Genomic DNA, 21,454 nt, shown 5'->3' with positions numbered 1-21,454 from the left:
CCTTTCCTCACACAGTGACAGTGAATGAGGAAAGGAATGCTGATAACCGACAAGTTTGTTTACATGTGATTAGCTGATCACATTGTAAAAGGCTGCTGTGAGTGGCCCTTTACCTCGATCTGTGATCAGCTGTGTCCAAAAGACACAGTAGTCACAGAGCGCGCTTGATGCATGTCCTAGGGAGCGCACAGGAGCCGTGTTCTGAGAGAACGTCCATGGACGCCCTCCCAGAACGAGAGCCACGCAGTAGTCACCTTTTGGCTATGGCACGGTATTGAGGTGGACCTCTACTCAGGTATGAGTACCCAAAAGCTGTACTATCTGTGCTTAGTTAACCAGCAAATTGTAAACAAAAGAGAGAGATCCAGGAGGTGGCATACACCACCTTGCACTTAACTCCTTTTATACCGGCTAAATGCATCTTTTTTTTTTCTGGAGTTCTCTAAACTTTTCATTTTTTCTGACAAAATTCTTTACCTTCATTTCCCCTGGAAATTGGTACTGACAATATTCCAGACTGCTGAATCGATCCTTTAGAAGTTACCTGAAAATAAGAATAAAAAAATAAATGGAGGAAGATTTCTACTGAAAGAAAAGGAATCAGAGCAAGGAACACATCATACTAACTATCAGTTACTGTATGTCCCTTGTGCTGATTTTTGTGTTTTTAATATTAGGTGAATGTAGTCGTTACAGTGGTTGTAAACCCTTACATATACACAGTGAAGTGACTAGCCTCATGTGAGATACAGAAATTAAACAGCTCCTCCTACATACAATAGGTTGTGCCTGTTTATATGCAGTCTTCTCTTCTGTACAACTGTTCAAAGTGCAAAGTTTATACAGCCTGTGCGAGCTTTCAGAAAGCAGGGAGCTGGAAGCTGAAGTTAAATTCTGCAGATATCAGTGAGAAGAACCAGTTGGAGGGAAAGGACACACCCCACTTCACACAGCACTCAGAAACAGAACTGAGGCTGTCAATCACAGGCTGTGTGCTGGCGCTCTTTTCCCTGTCACCTTTTTTCTCTTGTGTCAAGAAAACGTGTCAGAAGTGACTTATACAGATAACAGAGGAATGAGGCAGCAGTGGGAAATTACACATCGTGGTCTAGACTGAGACAAGTACACACTATATATGGATATGCTTTGTTCATATTTCATGTCTGAGGTTTACGACAACTTTAACGGTATTTCTTCAAGTTTATGAGCTACAAAAAAAATTATACTTGTTAATGAGCAATCTGGATGGGAAAAATCAAGGCTTACCAAATACTGCAAATCCACGTGCTTGACTTTATCCTCCAGCTCTCTGCGCCTAATGATATATTCCACCTTTGCCTTATGCTGCCCCTCACATGGAAGAACCACATCAAAGGAGTGGATTTTCAGGAAACTCTTGCTGCGAGAGTAGGCGGAATTAAGGTTGAGTTCAGCATAACCGTAAACTGGTGTAATAAACTGGGACACATATTGTGGATCTACTAGTTTTGTTCTAGCCTATAAAAAGAAACAACAGAGAAAACATAGATAAAATATTATAATCCCATCACTAGACATGTGCAGAATGAAAACATTTGATACCTTTCATTTCGGATCGATTTGTTAAGTTACTAATTTCATTTCATTGCATTCGTAAAAAAAATTGCTTCGTTCCATTTTGTTTATTCGTTTACCAGGATTCAATTTTTTTCCAATGGATTCGAAGTAGCCGAATTTATCCAAATTCATTGAGGAGAATTGGTGGTTCTATTTATTTAAAATGTAAATTTCAGAAGATGGCTATATCTATTCTATTCTATTTTTTTCTATTCTATCTTTTTGCATTCTATTGCTTTATTTTCTTTTCTATTCTTTTATTTTCTTTTATGTTCTATTCTGTTTAATTATAGTCTTTCTTATTCTATTCTATTATTTTCTATTCTTTTCTAAATTTGAATTTCGGAAGACCCTTTGTTCTTTCTATTCTATTCTGTTCTTTTCCTGTTCACTTTTTTTTTATTGAAAATTTAACATGACAGGATACAAACACAAATCAGTATGAAATAAAATGCAGCCCAACATAGGCTAAAAAACAGCAAATAAGAGAACATATTATACATATCAACAAATAGTACAACATATGGTACAGGGTGTTTAAACTTGGCGAGAAATAACATAGACCTATATGACAGGATGAGCTGGAGATTTGAGCAACTAAATTGAGTTAGGTGTTATAAGGTAATCGCCTATCCTGGAGCATATGGGTACTCTGCTCTGAAGGGGCGAGAGGTTGTGCACTACGCTACCACCAGGGAAGTACCCAAAAACTGCATCAAAGAACCTGTAGAAAGAATATGAAAAGAGTATGGGATAGACCAGGAGTCCATAAACAGAGGGGGGGGAGGAATGTGGTGGTGGGGGGCGGGGATGTAGACGGTGTATGGGGGATACAAATGAAAAGATAAGGGTAAAGTGATAGAGTGATAAAGAGAGGAGTCCCCTAGGAGAAGCCAGGACCATAAACAGCTGGGGTGCCTTTGGTCTTTTAATTTACTGTTGAACCATCACGGTTGCAGTGGAGTATCATTAAAATCCGGAGGCAAAATTGGGTGACCCAAGGTTTCTGTAGTTTTTCGTAAGCGGGCACTATGTCCAGAATGGTTGCTTCGGTTTTAGCATGGATCATTGCCTGCGTAATCCTGTGTTTCATTGCCACGATATTTAACAAGAGAGACTTCCAGGCCCTTGCTATGGTTTGCTTGGCGGCAGTAGTGATTTGAAGAAGGAGTTTGATTTGGGGACAAGTAAGGCCCAAGGGTTTGTTATTCAGTAGAGCTACCGTGGGATCAGGAGTTAGTGATCCTTCAAAGAGCGTTGAGAGGATTCGATACACTGCAGGCCAAAAGATCTGTACTATGGGGCATTCCCACCATATATGGCCATGTGTACCCAAATTAGAGCATCCTTTAACCACTTCCCCTTCAGAGGATTTACCCCCCTTAATGACCATGCCTCTTTTTACTGGTAATTGCGCATGCTGTACCCAAACAATATTACGACCTTTTTTTCACACAAATAGAGATTTCTTTTGGTGGCATTTGATCACCTGTGTCCTTTTTATTTTTTGCGCTATAAACAAAAAAGACTGAAAATTTTGAAAAAAATCCCAGTAAGTGTATATTAATTGCTTTGTGTGAAAGTTATAGCATCTACAAACTATGGTATAGATACTGCAATTTATGACATTTTTTGCTATACAGTGCTGCACTAGTTTAACTGACAAGTGAGCAGTCATGCAAAGCCGTACCCAAACTAAATTTATGTCCTTTCTTTCACACAAATAGAGCTTTCTTTCGGTGGTAGGTACCTGTGCGCTTTTTATTTTTTGCGCTATAAACAAAAAAAGAGTGAAAATTTTGAAAGAAAATATTTTCTCATTTCTCTCATAAAAAATATACAAAAAACTCAAATTTCATCATAAATTTAGGTCAAAATGTATTCTGCTATATGTTTTTGGTAAAATAAATCCCAATAAGTGTATATTGATTGCTTTGTGTGAAAGTATAGCATCTACAAACTATGGTATAGCTAATGGAATTTACACAGCTTTTACTTTCTGACTGCTCATCACATTTCTTGAGGTGCTAAAATACCAGGATAGTACAAACACCCCCAAATGACCCCTTTTTTGAAAGTAGACACCCTAAGCTATCTGCTGAGAGGCATATTGAGTCCATGGAAGATTTTTTTTTCCACAAGTTTTTGGAAAATGACAAACACATTTTTTTAATTACACAAAGTTGTCACTTAAATGATATATTGCTCACACAAGCCATGGATATATGTGGAATGACACCCCAAAACACATTCTGCTACTTCTACCTAGTATGGGGATACTACATGTGTGAGACGTTTGGGAGCCTAGCCACATACAGGAGCCTGAAATCCAATGACCACTTTGAAAGCCTGAAGGTGCGCAACTTTCTCATTTCACTTCATCACTACCTATCACAGTTTTGGAGGCCCTGAAATGCCAGGGTAGCACCAAACTCCTTAAAATGACCCCTTTTTGGAAGGTAGACACCCTAAGGAATTTAAAAAGAGGCATGATGACTATTTTGCAGATCTAATGTTTTTCACAAGGTTTTGAAATATAAAAAAAGAAAAGAAAAAATATGTTTGTTTTCTTTCTTTATTTTGCAAAATACTTGGCAACAAACAAGATCTGAAAAATACTCACAATGCTTCTTATCAAATTCCTTGGGGTGCCTACTTTCTAAAAATGGGTCATTTGGGGGGGTTTGGTGCTATCTTGGCATTTCAGGGCCTCTGAAACTGTGATAGGTAGTCAGGAAGTGTTATAAGGAAATAAAGCCTTTTAAAAGCCTGGAGGTGCTTATTGGATTTTGGGGTCCTGTACTTGGCTAGACTGTCAGAAAGTCTCTCACATGTGGTACCCCATGCTCAGGAGAAGTAGCAGAATGTATTTTGGGGAGTAATTCCACATATGCCCATGGCACGTGTGAACAATACATTATTTAATTGACAGTTTTGTGTAAAAAAAAACATTTTTTTTGGTAATTTCCCAAAAACTTTTGGTAAAAAAATTAATTATTCTATTGATTCAACATGCCTCTCTACAAATAGCTTGGGGTGTCTGCTTTCCAAAAAGGGGAGCATTAGAAGTTTATGCCACATATCACTCACGTGAAGACCAAGTCTTTTCTGACACTTTTTGTTCACATGAAAAAAATCTGTATTTTTGCTGTGAAATTACTTTGAACCCTCAAATATTATATATTTTTTAAAGCAGGCACCCTAGTGAATAAAATGGTGGGTGCTGCAATTTTTTATGTCACATAGTACTCGCGCAGCGATTTTTCAAATGCAAATTTAAAAAAAAATAGACTTTTTTTTATTTTAATGCACAAAAACACAATATATTGACAAATAATTTGGTAACTCATAAAAGATGATGCTATGCTGAGTAAATAGATATCAAACATGACATGCACATGCCCCGTGCAATGGCGACAAACTGCATACATTTTTAATATCCATAGGCAACGCTTTAAAAGCCTTTACAAGCTACTATTTTAGTTTTACAAAGGAAGTCTAATGCTAAAATTACTGCCCTTGATCTGACGTTTGTGGCGATACCTCACATGCATGGTGCAACCACTGTTTACATACTGGCATAAAGCCAACTCTTGCGAATGTAGGTGTGCGCATGCGTGGGGGGCGAGGGTACTTTTTGATTATTTTAATTTTTTGTACACTGTCCCTTTCATTTTTTTATCACTTTTAATGCTATCACAGGGAATTTCGAATATCCCCTATAACTTCAATGGGCATTGTCATATATTCTTTTTTGAGAAATCTGGGGTCTATCAGACTCTAGATATCTCCTCTACCCTTACATTATCTAACCTTACCAAAATCGGTGTGATCATATACTTTCCCAATTTACAAATGGCACTGTTTATATCCTGCAAAACTGAAGTGATGAAATGCTCGTAGCTTCCGATTTCTTAGACTATAGAGATGATGGCACAATTCTGGTCTTCAATCAGCTCTATGGTCAGCTGGCAGAAACACCAGCTACATTCTCAGGTTCCCCTAATAGCACGGGACTGCCCAAGAAGGCCGTGGAAGGCAGTGGGGGAGGGGGGGCATCTTCTCCCACTGCTTGTAAAAGCAATCCTGCAGCTAATTAGCCACTAGGATTGCTTTTACTTGAAAGCCCATTGCCGGCTGAAAAAAACAATACCAGGATGATGCCTGCAGCTGCAGGCATCATCCTGGTATAACCACTCAAAGTCCAGTGATGTACCAGTACGTCGCTGGTCCTTGTTGGGTGTATATGCTATGTTCTTTTTTTTTTATTTGTATGCAGCCTGTGGGCTGAATGAAAAAAAGACAAGAAATCTCTGCCAGAAAATGTGTGTGGTATGCCCACCATTAGAATATACCGCCCTGCATCCACCCACTTCTAATGGTGGGCACACATGAAATGTGCCAAAAAATATTATAAAATATATATACCGAAGCATAGGGATCATCCACCCACTGGCCACCCCAGGCCCCCATGCGTTGGCATATATGCTATTTTTTTAACTGCGGATGAAAAATCTTATCCAACAGCATTGCACACACGTACTTATGTGTATTCTGACAGCAAAACCCTGTGGCTGTCAGAATAAACAAGTCGGCACTGCAGTTGAATGACATTCCTGCAAAGAAAACAGCAATGGTTAACAATAAAACAGTAACTCAATAAAAACTTTTTTATTGGAATATCTCTGCCAGAAAAAGTGTGTGGTATGCCAACCATTAGGATATACCTCCCTGCATCCGCCCACTTCTAATGTTGAGCACACATGAAATGTGCCAACAAATATTATAAAATATATATGCTGAAGCATAGGGGCCATCCATTCACTGGCCACCCCAGGTCCCCATGCTTTGGCATATATGCTCTTTTTTAACTGCGGATGAAAAATCTCATCCAACAGCACTGCCCACACTGACTTATGTATATTCTGAGAGCAAGTTCCTGTTGTTGTCAGAATAAACAGGTCAGTACTGCAGCTTAATGGCATTCCTGCAAAGATAACAGCAATGGTTAACAATAAAACAGTAAAATTGTAACAGTAGAGTTTTATTTTTTTTACTTTTTTTTTAAACATTAACTTCTTAAAACAGATTGTAGGGTCTCTCCGAATGCGATAGCCAGTTTCCTAACTACCCAACATCTTTCGAGATCCTGTGTATTTATGTACCCTGAACTGTGCCGTACCCTGTACTAATACTCCACTAGTGTATGGTAGCAGTCCTTGATGCAGAGGCCAAGACAGGAGGGACAAAAAAATGGCAGTCACGCCTAATTCCATGTCTGCTACAGACACAACATCTTTTTTGGGGTTTCCTTTGGGTTAGGGTACCAGGAATGACATCGGAAAAATGCCTCTCATGCAGCCGGCTAACTGCATCTGGGTTGGGGTTTGGGCCACAGCACCTTCTAGATACAAAAGGGCCGTGATGATTTCTTACTGGAATTTTAGGAAGGATCCACTATGTCCAGTTGTTTTGTAAAGCACAAAAGCATTATATAGAGCCAATTGAAATAAATAAACAGACACTTTTTTGTACCAGTGTCTGGCTTTTCGGGAAACTAAGTATGGCTTCATCATCTGGTCGTTGAAGTCCACTCCTCCCATGTTAAGGTTTTAATTTATTGTGTAAGTGAATGTGTTACTGGCAATCAATGGAGTTAAATGTGATTACTGGTGTACTAGCGGGCAATTTGACGCTATCTGGGAGGGGCGCTAACTGACACTAACTGGTGACAGGGCAGTGAAGGAGTTAAATGGGGGGGGTGATCAAGGGGTTAAATGTGATTACTGAAGTACTAGTAGGCAAACAAACGCTATCTGGAAGGGGCACTAATGCTATCGGAAGTCGCCAGTGACACTAATACAGTGATCAGTAAAAAATCTGTACACTGTAAAAAATGACACTGGTGACAGGGCAGTGAAGGGGTTAACTGGGGGAGGGGGGAGATCAGGGGGTTAAATGTGACCTAGGTGTGTTCTAACTGTGGGTATGTGCTGTTTTACTCACGTTTTGTATGCTTTCTTCTCTCTCTGGGACGGAATGTGCACAGGCAGAGAAGATTGACATCATATCCTGTCCTGTGTAACTGTCAACACAGGACAGGATAGGACAGGGACCAATCATCTGACTTAGGCCAGACATCACTGGCCTAAATCAAATGATTGATCCCACGAGGATCAAATCGTGACACCCGCAGGTCGGCGAGGAAGCCCGCGCACCCCCCCTGCCCACGAAAACAGCAGGAGCGGGAATCACGTTTATACACGTGATCCTGAGCACAGGGCCCACCTTGTAGCAGTAAATGTACTACGGGCAGTCCCCTAGTGGTTAAAGCACTGCGGAGGATATTGTGGGAGAAACTTAGAGATCCTGGACCAAGTACCATCTAGTTAGCACCTTATTATTAGCTTCCATAGCTACAATATTAGGGGAGGAAGATTTTGTTGCCTCCCAAATGCGGCACTAAGCATCACGATCCAGAGTAGTGTTACGATCCCTTTCCCATTTACTAGTGTAAGACAGGGGTGTTGTTGATAAGGGTTCCAAAAGACGTGTATAAAGTCCCCATCTATGAGGATCTGTCTTGCAGGGTTTTTCAAAGCTTGAAAATCTAGTGGATAAGGCTGTCAGAGGTATCTGGGAAATGAAGAAGTTCTTAATTTGCAAGTAACAAAACAATTCTGTTGGCGGAAGGTCGTAGATCTCGCAAAGAATTGTGAATGTTTTGAAAGATTTGGCAGTGAAGAGATGGTGGATCTGGAGGAGTCCGGCCGTGGACCATGCTGTAAAGGAGGAGGTGAAGACCAGGCTGGGTAGAAGGATGGGTTATGAAGAAAAGACAGTAAGGGATTATGAGGAGATTGTAGGCCATAGCGATGCTTAAGCCGATCCCAAATGGTAAGGCTATGTTTGATGAGAGGGTTCACAATAGTTTTCCGGGATGGTGAATCCAACCATAAAAGGTTCACTGTGGATAGGGGGTTGCAATCCACTGATTCCACTGCAACCCATAAGGGAGTTTCCTTAGTGGCATGATATTTAGGCAGTTGTGCTAGCTGTGCAGCATAGTAGTATTTTAGGAAGTTGGGCATGCCGAGTCCTTCTCTAGATTTAGGGGTACCGTATATAGTGTGAGTTTGGAAAGGCGTGGTTTAAGTTTATCCCAGACAAATGCGAAGCCCTGCATTGTAGAATGCATATGAAATGAGATGGTATTTGTATGGGTAGGACTCTGAAGAGATAGAGAATTTTAGGAAGAACAGTCATCTTGAGTACCGTCACTCTGCCCAGCCAGGCCAAAAGTAAGGACGTCCATTTTGACATTAGGTTTGTAAGGTGAGATAACATGGGGGGATAGTTTGTGGCGTATAGGTCTGAAGGGTTTGCAGTACATTTGACACCTAAGTAAGATATGGAGGAAGTGGCCTAGGGGAAAGGAAGGGCGGCTTGTAACTGGGTTAATAAAGAAGGTGGAAGGAAAATATTAAGAGCAGATGATTTTTGTGGATTAACCACCAAACCAGATACTGTGCCAAAGCTAGATAACGGGTTCAGCAAATTTGGGGTGGAAATCAGGGGGGATGTCATAAAGATTAGGACATCATCCTTAAAAAGGCAGAGTTTATGTTGTAGACCACCCAAGTCCAGGCCTTTAACATCAGGGTTGGAGCTAATAAGTTGAGCTATGGGTTCAATCGCTAGAGCAAATAGAAATGGGGAGACGGGTACCACGTTCTATGGGAAAGGGTTCAGAACGGAAGCCCGGATAGTATACAAAGTCTTTAGGGTTAGTATAAAAGGCGGAGATCCAGTTTGTAAAGTGCCCTCCGAACCCCTAGCGCTGTAGTATATTGTGTAAATAAGGCCAGAAGAGGGTGTCGAATGCCTTGCGTATGTCCAGAGAGATAAAGCATGAGGGTATGCGACGTGCTCAGGCTGTCAGGGATCCCCTCGATCCCCGCCGCGATGGTCCCGGCGCAGGCGCAGTATGCCGCCCTGTGCAGGGACGCGGGCTCTAGGTCCGGGCCGGCCGCGGCGCGTGAGCTCGCGCATGCGCAGTAGGAGCCGCGGCCGCCCGCTGGGCACCAATGGCAGCGCAGGGCGCGATATTTAAACGGCCCTGAGCTGTCATTCAGTGCCTTCTGGTCTTGTCCTTGCCCTGTATCCTGTATCCTGTATCCTGTATCTGAACCTGAACCTGTAAGTTGCCGACCCGGATTGTACCTGACCACTGCTGAATTCTCCTGCCCAGACCCTTGCTTTGCCTGACCTCTCTTCCGTATGTCCCCTATTGGATCTGACCTACTGTTGATGACCTGGCGTGTGACCCGACTATTCTCTGCCCGCTGCCTTGTACCGTGCTGTCCTCCCCGTTACCGACCCGGCTTGCCTGACTCTGCACTTGCTCCACCATCCATCCATCCATCCATCCATTCCTCTCAGCGGGGTTCCCAGACCTCCTCATATCAGGCTCTCTCCCGTGGGAGCCCCTGGCGACCACCCCTACCACTGACGGGTGCCCTCAGTAAGCACGACCTGGTCCCGGGGTACTCCAAGTCCATCCCCACCATCAGGGGCTCTGGTGAACAAGTACTCTGGGACTTAGACTCCGTGCGCTGGGGACGCCTGATTAGTGGAGTGCTAGTGGTGTCGCCAGGCGGTCCCTTACACAGGCAATATGTGCTAATAGTACTGCCCAGCATATATTATCTCCAGCCTGATGGGAGGGGATGAATCCAACTTTTTATGTATTAGACAACCTACAAGAGGGTTGAGTCAGGTAAATATAATCTTTGCTAAGATTTTAATATCTAGGTTCAGTATTGAGATTGACCAATAGTTGGACCAGGTAGTGTCATCAGTATTGGGTTTGGGAATCATTGCGACTGCCTCAGGTCGAAAGGAGTGACCTTCCAGGAGTGACTTATAGGCTCTTACTAGTAAGGGGGCTAGGAGATCTACACATTTTTTATAAGAGGTTGTTGATAAACCATCAGGGCCAAGCCGTTTGCGGGTCTTCAAGGATTTGATGGCTAGAAGGGTCTCTTCAAGAGTTATGGGTCTGTCAAGGTTTGGGATTATGAAAGGAAGGGGAGGTGGACAGATGAGAGGAATCCAACGGAAACCAGAAACCAGAAACCAGCGCTCAAATTTCTCTTGCTGCACTCAAAATATGGAATCCAGCACTTGCTGAGGTGCCGCCCTTGATAGATCTGGGAACCGTGATACTAGCAGGAAAGAACAAAACAGGGCGCACTCTCCTCGTACATTACCGTGATAATATGAAATGTAATTTAAAAATACAAATGCATACTCACAAGCCAAAAAGGTCATAAAAACAGAGACAACGAGTCAAAGAATGCCAGTCGTGGAAAACATAGGTCCTCGGGTAAAGTGCTAACGCATTTTGGGAGTTGAACACCCTTTCTCAGATCAATAGATGAAAACACAATGCATAAGAAAGATTCTTATATATAAGACTAAGTAGCAGTGAGAACCCAGCCACTGCAAAAAAATTGTAATAATAAAACACATAATGATGGAAAATGGTCTGTATACCGGACAAGTCTATCCAGGCCCCTTTACATGCAGCCTATGTTATGGGAAGAATATGGTATAGGAAAAATGGATATAGCAGCTGAAAAAAGTACACCAAAGTACTAAAGTTAATGGACCCTGTAGGGGTCTATATGGCCAAACATGGGTCACAGTGATGCTAAACTTGAAAAAGGCCTTGCTCAAATGAGGGACTGTACATCCAGTGCATCATTAAGGCCCTTAGGGACCAAAGTGTCAAAGTTATGGATCCAAAAAGATTCTCTTTTGCAGAGCTTATGAAATTTTCTGCCTGTGTCACTGTCACCCTGTATGGCTTCTAGCTAAAGTGACAGGACACCATGTGTTTGTCGAAACTATGCAGAATATTCTGTTTATGCTCTCCAAATCGGGTTCTAAGTGAGTGTGTGGTGCGGCCCACATATAGAAGCCTGCGGGGACAGACCAAACCGTATACTACAAACTGTGTGCCACAGTTTATAAACTGTTTAATCAGGTCTTTCCATCTACACCAAGAAATTCCCTCTTTCTATGCTGCATGTATACACATGCTCCACAGTTGGACACCCCACATCTATAACTACCTTTTTGGTCAAATAAATTATTCCAGTCGGTAGTGTGGCGTTTGTGGGAAAGTTTAATCTTGCTCGGGGCTATTATGCTTTTGAGATCACATGGACGACGAAAAATCACTTCCGGGCAAGAATGCCCCAATATTTATTCAGGGTTTTCTTGATGCTAAAAGCTTTTTTATTATACCTGGTGCAAAATGCTGCAGTGTGTTGGTCCATATCCCTCCTAGGAGCAGTTAGTGTAGTAGTGTTGTATTTAGAGAATCAGCCTCAGTAGCTGCCTGGCTGCAATATTCGATTCTGTATTTGAGGTAAGTTTCCTAAATATTAGAGGCAGCATAATCCTTATCCATAAACTTGTCTTTCAAGATTTGGCTTTGGGTGTCATAGTCATCCACTAAAGTGCAAGTTCTCCTAAGCCTGCAAAATTGTCCTAGAGGTACATTCTTAATCCATCTAGGATGATGATGGCTCTTGGCATGCAAGTAGGAATTACCTGCTGTGGGTTTAAAATGGGTTTTAGATATTATAGATGAGTCTAGTCCAGTGGTCGGCAAGCCGCGGCTCGCGAGCCACATGCGGCTCTTTACCCACTCTAATGCGGCTCTTCTGTGTGCCGGGCGCCTGCTCCCCTCCCTCCTCTCGGTCGGCCGCTCCCCTGCCTCCTCTTGGTTGGCAGCCCCAAAAGTCCGCGCGGACCTTTTAATCCGGCCCGCGGATGTGGCTGTCAGGATGTGTGTAGGCGGGGCAGCGTGCCGAACGTGAGGGGAGGGGAGCTAGGCTCCTCTCACAGTCCGCCCTGAAGACCCGAACGGCGCGGGAAGACAGCGAGAGGAACGCAAAAGGTAAGTGAATTGACACGGGGGACTTGGCTTACTAGAAGGGGGGGGGGGATAGTACTGTGGGGGATGAAATACTATATGAGGGATGAATTACTTTATGAGGGATGAATTACTATATGGGGGGATGAAATACTATATGAGGGATGAAATACTATATGAGGGATGAATTACTATATGAGGGATGAAATACTATATGAGGGATGAATTACTTTATGAGGGATGAATTACTATATGGGGGATGAATTACTATATGAGGGATGAATTACTATATGAGGGATGAAATACTATATGAGGGATGAAATACTATATGGGGGGATGAAATACTATATGAGGGATGAATTACTATATGGGGGGATGAAATACTATATGGGGGGATGAAATACTATATGGGGGGATGAAATACTATATGAGGGATGAAATACTATATGAGGGATGAAATACTATATGGGGGGATGAAATACTATATGGGGGATGAATTACTATATGAGGGATAAAATACTATATGAGGGATGAAATACTATATGGGGGGATGAAATACTATATGAGGGATGAATTACTATATGAGGGATGAAATACTATATGGGGGGATGAAATACTATATGGGGGATGAATTACTATATGAGGGATGAAATACTATATGGGGGGATGAAATACTATATGGGGGGATGAAATACTATATGAGGGATGAAATACTATATGGGGGGATGAAATACTATATGGGGGGATGAAATACTATATGAGGGATGAAATACTATATGAGGGATGAATTACTATATGAGGGATGAAATACTATATGGGGGGATGAAATACTATATGAGGGATGAAATACTATATGGGGGATGAAATACTATACGGGGGATGAAATACTATACGGGGGATAAATTACTATATGGGGGATGAATTACTATGGGGGATGAATTACTATATGGGGGATGAATTACTATGGGGGATGAATTACTATATGGGGGATGAATTACTATGGGGGATGAATTACTATATGGGGGATGAATTACTATATGGGGGATGAATTACTATGGGGGATGAATTACGATGGGGGATGAATTACTATATGGGGGATGAATTACACTATGGGGGATGAATTACTATATGGGGGATGAATTACTATATGGGAGATGTATTTTCAGTTTTAAAAATGTGGCTCTCAAAATAAATTTCAATCATGGTTTTGGCGAGATTTGGCTCAGTTGAAAAAAAAGGTTGCCCACCACTGGTCTAGTCCGACACGGAGTTCTAAATCCAAGAAAACAAGGCTGAAATCATCAACCACATGTGTGAACTCAATGTCAGGGTAGTATTGCCATTACTATTGCTACTTTTATTGCTATTTTGATTGCCACACTATAGGGTTGGGGTCTCACTGCCACTTAGTCTTATGTATAAGAATCTTTCTTATGCATTGTGTTTTCATCTATTTCTCTGAGGAAGGGAGTTCGACTCCTGAAACTTTACCCGAGGACATATGTTGTCCACGACTGGCATCCTTTGACTCCTTGTCTCTGTTTTTATGACTTTTTTGGGTTGTGAGTATGCATTTGTATTTTTATAATAAATTTCATATTATCGCGGTAATGCAGGAAGAGAGTGCGCCCTGTTTTGTTCTTTTCGGATTGATGAGAGGTGGTTGTCCAATTTGGACTAGTCAAACCATTTAGGATCCCTTTAGAGCTCCGCAAGGCGCCTATGGAATTCTTGCAGAATTTTCAGTCGGTTGCTATAAAAGTTATCCTTAGAAAGTTTCAGTCTCACCGGTTTGGGAGTGTAGTCAGCCTTGCGTAACACCAGAACAAGAAACGTGTCTGGTTTGTTTGCTTTCATATATAGTGTATGCTGGGATTTGCGGAGAGATTTCTCAGCTAACTTGGTCAGGAAGATTTCTAGTTCCAATCGTGCTTTTTCAAAGGTTCTCCTCATCAGTGGGGAGGAGTTAGCTTGAAACGCAGTGGAAGCTTTATAAAAAGCAGTCTCAAGGCATTTATGAAGTAGACGCTTTTCTTTGCGTACGCGTGACGTTTGGCTGATGCATATACCTCGTATCACAGGCTTATGAGCTTCCCATATAGTGCGAGGGGTGAGATCTTCCAAACCATCATGTGTAATGTAGTCCTTAATAGCACTCTCTAGTTCCAGGCAGTGGGACGGGTTAGTTAATAAGGTGTCATTGATGGGCCAGGACGTGAAATTCGGCCTGGGAACTAGGGAGGAAAGAGTAGCAATTATGGTCAGACCAGGCACAGGGTAAAATAGAGGAGGCTAGGAGCAGGGGGTCAGTTCCTACCATGATAAGGATGTGGTCTATACGAGAAAATAGTTTATGAAGGTAGGAATAGTGAGTACATTGTCATCTGGATGGGTTCATTTCTCGCCAAGAGTTGGTTCAGGAGATTCTGGAAAGATAGGCGGTGTGGGCAGGTGGAGGGTAGAAGCAGGGATTTATCTAGGAATGGATATAGCACTTGATTGGAATCTCCACAAATCAACAATGCTCCCCACTTATGAGATGCTGTCACAGATAGTAAATGCGATAGGAAAGAGAGTGGGTTGCTAATTGGTGAGTAGTAAGATATGATCGCGACCTCGCTATCAAGGAGGTGGCCAGTAAGAATGGGGTAGTGACCTTTAGGATCTTTGATCTCTGCCAGGAGTGAGAAAGGTGTAGAGTGATGAAATGAAATGAGCACACCTCTTTTTTTAACAGAGGCAGAGGACGTATAAACCTGTGGGTATTGGTGGGTAAAGTACCTGGGTGTTGAGTGAGAGGAAAAATGGGTCTCCTGTAAAGAAACATGGGCTTTAAGTGATGCAAATGAGTGGAACGCTTTGGTGCGTTTAGGAGGAGAATTGAGGCCCTGAACATTCAGGACAAGAGTGTTAAGAGGTGCCATAGCTGGTAAGCGAAAGTTTCTAAGCACGTAGTAATATAGTCGTTTGGATGGGTCTTCGGCTGGAGAAAACAATGAGAGAAGAAGAAAAAGAAAGAGAGCAGAGGAAAAAAGGGGGGGGGGAGAGAAAAGGGGGGGGGAAGGGGGGGAGTAGGAAAGCCAGGGGTATGGGGTCAAGGGGGAAGAGGGGGATGAGTAAGAGAAAGAAAGAGAGGAAGCAGTGCGGTTCTATGTAGGTACAAGAGTGGCAAAGTAACGGTCCGCAAGATGGGTAAGTGCTACCCCACCCAACTCACGGACCCAGAAGTAGCCAAAGAGCACCTGATAGAGGCAATCTCTGACCTGGTGGAAGCGCAGTGAACAGACTTCGGAAGCATAACAGCCTAAAGATAACACTGAGCATAAAATTAGGGAGCTCATATCTCTGTATTAAGTAAGTCGCAGGGTTTCCCAGTTAACCAGCAAGAAATCCCTGTGACCACTGAGTGTACACCTGCTATCACAGTGTAGGGTAAGAACAAGTATGAACTTCGAACTAAATGTTGCAAACCTACATAATTTGAAAAAAACCAGAAAACTACATAGACAGTAATAACTGTTAGTTAACCGCATTTTGCCAAGCAAGACAATATACAGTCATGGCCGAAATTGTTGGCACCCTTGATATTTTTCCTGAAAATCAAGTATTTCACACAAAAAAGGTATTGCATTAACACATGTTTTGCTATACACATGTTTATTCCCTTTGTATGTATTGGAACAAATATAAAACAGAGGCAGAAAAGCAAATATGACATAATGTCACACAAAACCCCAAAAATGGGCTGGACAAAAGTATTGGCACCCTTAACTTAATATTTGGTTGCACACCCTTTGGAAAACATAACTGAAATCAGTCGCTTCCTATAACCATCAATAAGCTTCTGACACCTCTCACCCGGAATTTTGGACCACTCTTCCTTTGCAAACAGCTCCAGGTCTCTCTTATTGGAAGGACACCTTTTCCCAACAGCAATTTTAAGATCTCTCCACAGGTGTTCAATGGGATTTAGATCTGGGCTCATTGCTGGCCACTTCAGAACTCTCCAGCGCTTCTTTGCCATCCATTTCTGAGTGCTTTTTGACGTATGTTTGGGGTCATTGTCCTGCTGGAAGACCCAGGATCTTGGACGCAAACCCAGCTTTCTGACACTGGGCCCTACAGTGCGACCCAAAATCCTTTGGTAATCCTCAGATTTCATGATGCCTTGCACACAGTCAAGGCACCCAGTGCCAGAGGCAGCAAAACAACCCCAAAACATCATTGAACCTCCACCATATTTTACCGTAGGTACTGTGTTTTGTTCTTTGTAGGCCTCATTCCGTTTTCGGTAAACAGTAGAATGATGTGCTTTACCGAAAAGCTCTATCTTGGTCTCATCTGTCCACAAGACGTTTTCCCAGAAGGCTTTTGGCTTACTCAAGTACATTTTGGCAAACTGTAGTCTTGCTTTTTTATGTCTCTGTGTCAGCAGTGGGGTCCTCCTGGGTCTCCTGCCATAGCGTTTCATTTCATTTAAATGTCGACGGATAGTTTGCGCTGACACTGATGCTCCCTGAGCCTGCAGGACAGCTTGAATGTCTTTGGAACATGTTTGGGGCTGCTTATCCACCATCCGGACTATTCTGCGTTGCAATCTTTCATCAATTTTCCTCATCCGTCCACGACCAGGGAGATTAGCTACAGTGCCATGGGTTGCAAACTTCTTGATAATGTTGCGCACTGTGGACAAAGGCAAATCTAGTTCTCTGGAGATGGACTTGTAACCTTGAGATTGTTGATATTTTGCCACAATTTTGGTTCTCAGGTCCTCAGACAGTTCTCGTCTCCTCTTTCTGTTGTCCATGCTTAGTGTGGCACAGACAGACACACAATGCAAAGGTTAAGTGAACGTCTCTCCTTTTTATCTGCTTTCAGGTGTGATTTCTATATTGCCCACACCTGTTACTTGCCCCAGGTGAGTTTACAGGAGCATCACATGCTTGTAACATTCTTATTTATCCGCAGTTGTGAAAGGGTGCCAATACTTTTGTCCAGCCCATTTTTGGAGGTTTGTGTGACATTATGTCGAATTTGCTTTCTTTCCTCCCTTTTTTTGTTTTGTCCCAATACACACAAAGGGAATAAACATGTGTATAGCAAAACATGTGTTAATGCAATACGTTTCGTGAGAAATACATGATTTCCTGGAGAAATATCAAGGGTGCCAACAATTTCGGCCATGACTGTATATATTCCATGCGTAGATCACTGAGTTCAACAAAAAGAAGAAAAATGGGGGGTTGGGCCCAGGAGTCCAGGCTAGGAGAACATTCAAATTCAAGGTTCAGTTACATCAGCAAACTACTTTTGTCTAGGAGGCTTAGTGTACTTTAGTGATGAAAATCCTAACTCTAGGAGGGCCACCATGAGCGCTACCGAAAGGACAATCATGAGACATCATGGGGGCTCCTCAGACAGCTGTCCAGAGGCTGGATTGGGAATCATAAATAATGTGGAGGCACATGATGTGAGATACTGGAAGTATTGCTACACCTTGGGGTTAGTCAGTATGCCTGGTCTCCACAATGCCAGTAGTGATTGTGGGAGGTCCATGTCCCGCCTAGGCCCCACAGTGTAAGTTCAATCAACCTTAGTTATATAACATGAAAGGTGGAAAATAAGTGGGGGAGGAAAAAAATAAAAATAGAGATGGAGTGGAATTTGAAGGGAGAGGCTAAGGGAAAGAATGGGAAAAGGGGAAGGGGGGAGGGGGGGTAGAGGGGTTGAGGTGGGGGTTGGGATATGGGTTATGGGGGATAGGGGCAGTGGTGTATTTTGGATTTGTGCTGCCCTAGGTAAAACTAAAATCGTGCCCCTCCCCTAAATCTAAATTTTTCCCACCCCATCCTGTTTAGGATCCACCTCTTCATCTGTAAACTCTGCCCCTTCTGCTTTAGGCTCCACCTTTTCTTATTAGAGCTCCATCTCCAGGAGTTTGTCAGAGACTGCGAACAGGATACAGGAGACAGTCAAAGACTGTGGACAGGATACAGGAGACATTCAGAGACTGCAGACAGGATTTAGGAGACGGTCAGAGATTGTGGACAGGATACAGGAGATGATCAGAGTCTGCTGACATACTATCGGAGACTGTCAGAGACGGCAGACAGGATACAGGGGATGGTCAGAGACTCCTGACTGGATACAGGGGATGGTCAGAGACTGTGAACCGTATATAGGAGTAGGCCAGAGACTGCGGACAGGATACAGGAGATGGTCAGAGACTGCTGACATAATACAGGAGACAGTCAGAGACTGTGCCCATAGTACAGGAGACAATCAGAGACTGCAGATATAGTACAGGAGACAGTCAGAGACTGCGGATGGGATACAGGAGACGCTCAGAGATTGCAAACAGGATACAGGAAACGGTCAGAGACTGTGGACAGAATACAGGAGGCGGTCAGAGACTATGGACAGGATACAGGAGAGATCAGAGACTGCAGACATAGTACATGAGACGGTCAGAGACTGCGGATAGGATACAGGAAACGGTCAGAGACTGCGGACAGGATACAGGAGGCAGTCAGAGACTGCGGACAGGATACAGGAGACGGTCAGAGACTGCGGACAGGATACAGGAGATGGTCAGAGACTGCAGACAGAATACAGGAGGCAATCAGAGACTGCAGACAGGATACAGGAGATGGTCAGAGACTGCGAACAGGATACAGGAGACGCTTAGAGACTGTGAACCAGCTGGAAAGGCCTGGTCTATACCAAACACTATGGATGACTAGTTTGCCTACACACATTAGAAGGGTGCTGCACAACCCGTTAGACCTTGAAGTCACTCAAAGAGTTACCAGGACTAATCCTAGTGCTGGCACCATGTCCACTAATTTTCAATATAAAATACAATTAAGTCATTTCACACTTGCCAAAATTTTCTAGTCTACATCAAGTTTTCACCAATATAGTTAAACATCCAGCACCTCAGAGAAGACTCATATACTGCACCTCCTAGTAAAACAAGTAGAACCTGTAGATCTTCATAAACATTGAAAAAGAAAGAAAAAAAGAAAGAAAGAAAGAAAGAAAGAAAGAAAGAAAGAAAGAAAGAAAGGAGGGAAAGAAAGAAGGAGGGAAAGAAAGAAGGAGGGAAAGACATATAGAAGGAGGGAAAGAAGGAAAGAAAGAAAGAGAGACATATAGAAGGAGGGAAAGAAAGAAAGAGAGACATATAGAAGGAGGGAAAGAAGGAAAGAGAGACATATAGAAGGAGGGAAAGAAGGAAAGGAAAAAAAAGAGAAAGCAAGAGAGAGAGGGAAATGAAATAGGAGAAAGGAGAGATACAGGAGACAGAGAGAGAGAGAGAGAGAGAGAAAAAGGCGAGAATCAGGAGAAAGAAAGGAAAAAAACAGGAGACAGAGAGAAAAAAAGAGAGAAAGAAAAGAAATAGGAGAGAGAGAGAGAAAGAAAGAAAGAAAGAGAAAAAAGAAAGAAGAGAGAGAGAGAGAAAGAAAAGACACAAGGCTGGCTGGATGTGTGGGCGGGGCAGACATAGGAGGAGAGTGCGAAAGGAGGAAGGGCATAGAGGAGCCGAGAAATGCATGGTCCTCTATGTGCCGCCCGGCTCCCTCTCCTATCCAGGCAGCCCCATGGCTGACAGGTTCTCTGTCTCATCAACTGTCCTCGCTGCCCAAACACACGAGCACTCCCCCCTGCCCAAGCACAACTCTTTGCAGTGACAGCACTGGTTCTTTCTGCCTTGGGGCAATGCCGCCCCCCTGAAAAATGCTGCCCAAGACAGATGCCTTGTTTGTCTTGCAGCAGGTACGCCCCTGGATGGGGGTTCAGGGGAGGTGAAAATATAAAATGTATAGGTCTTAGCTATCTAATACATACATAGAGGTTTTCAACTGTGTTTGTAAAGTCACCAGGCATATATATAGTATTGGAATAAACAGTGGCAGTGAGAGGGAATACACATGTGGGAAGTGAGTAGGACTTGATTATGAGAGTAGTAGGAGTAGTGTCCTGTGTATCCGCAGTGACTTTATCAGTGCATGGAATCTTCAGTAGCAGGGACCGGTGACATGTAGCGGCCCCTGGATGGCCTCATGGAAGCTTTTGTGGAGAACAAGATGCCCCTCTGTGTCTGGAGATGTCAACAGTAGTTTCAACAAGTGTTAGGAGCAGGTCTTGAAGTGTAGCCTGAAGATCTTCAGCCGCCTTGCAGGTGTAAGAGGATCCATTGTAAGAGAAACGAGTTGAGAAGGGGTACCCCCACCGATAAGCAATGCAATGTTGTTGCAAGATTCTCAGGTAGGGTTTCATCGCTCTTATCTTGGCTAAGGTGAGCGGAGAGAGAGATCATGGAAAAGTTGGCAGCAGTGTCCTTGGAAAGCCAGGGTCTTTTTCTGACTTGGAGCCATTAGTAGGTGTTCCTTAGTATGAAAGAAGTGAGGTCTCACTGCTATATCTTGGGGAGGACCCTCTTCTGGATGTGGGGCTAGGGTTCTATGGATTCTGTCCATCTCTAGGGTAATGGATGGAGCGAGTTCTTGGAATAAAACTGTGATAGAGGATTGAAGGTCTTCTACGGTTTCATATATACCTGACAGGGGTCTGTTTGCAGTCTGAGTCCGACTCACCATCTGTGGCGGCTGGGAATGACGAGGTGTGCTTGGCGCGTCAGCCCAGGAAGATGTATCCTTTAGAGGAGGCCCTAACCAACACATCTCTAATAGTTTTCAGTTTTGGCTTCTGTTTAGTGCCACCGTGGACCATTATTAGTAGTGCCGAAGGGTCCCGGTGGGATGCAGGCTCAGCAGGTGGGTGCGAGAGGATCAGGAAGCGCTGCTATTCGGCTGTAACTCCTCTGGAGTTGTGGAGTTCTAAGCAAGCATGTCTGCCCTGCTAGGCTTCGCTCATGTGTCCCCCTATTCCATTCTGTTCTATTCT

At 43.2% G+C, this 21,454-nt stretch overlaps 1 protein-coding gene across 4 annotated transcripts in view; it reads right to left on the bottom strand.

The window, feature by feature from the left end:
- LOC149451742 (alpha-2-macroglobulin-like) overlaps positions 1–21,454 on the bottom strand; it is a 293,088-nt gene that overhangs the window by 223,209 nt on the left and 48,425 nt on the right. For all 4 annotated transcript variants that reach the window (XM_089690338.1, XM_089690339.1, XM_089690340.1 and 1 more), the window contains 2 exons: positions 1,267–1,497; positions 478–544 (listed from right to left, as the gene is read on the bottom strand). In XM_089690338.1, the coding sequence (XP_089546464.1) occupies positions 478–544; positions 1,267–1,497 (298 nt within the window). The remainder of the gene's footprint in view (positions 1–477; positions 545–1,266; positions 1,498–21,454) is intronic.

This window comes from Staurois parvus, unplaced genomic scaffold, assembly GCF_062004578.1.
Source record: "Staurois parvus isolate SC_StPar_1 unplaced genomic scaffold, SC_StPar_1.0 ptg000525l, whole genome shotgun sequence".
NCBI lineage: Eukaryota > Metazoa > Chordata > Amphibia > Anura > Ranidae > Staurois > Staurois parvus.
Note: the sequence above shows the minus strand (reverse complement) of the source record. Positions and strands in the feature narration are given on the sequence as shown.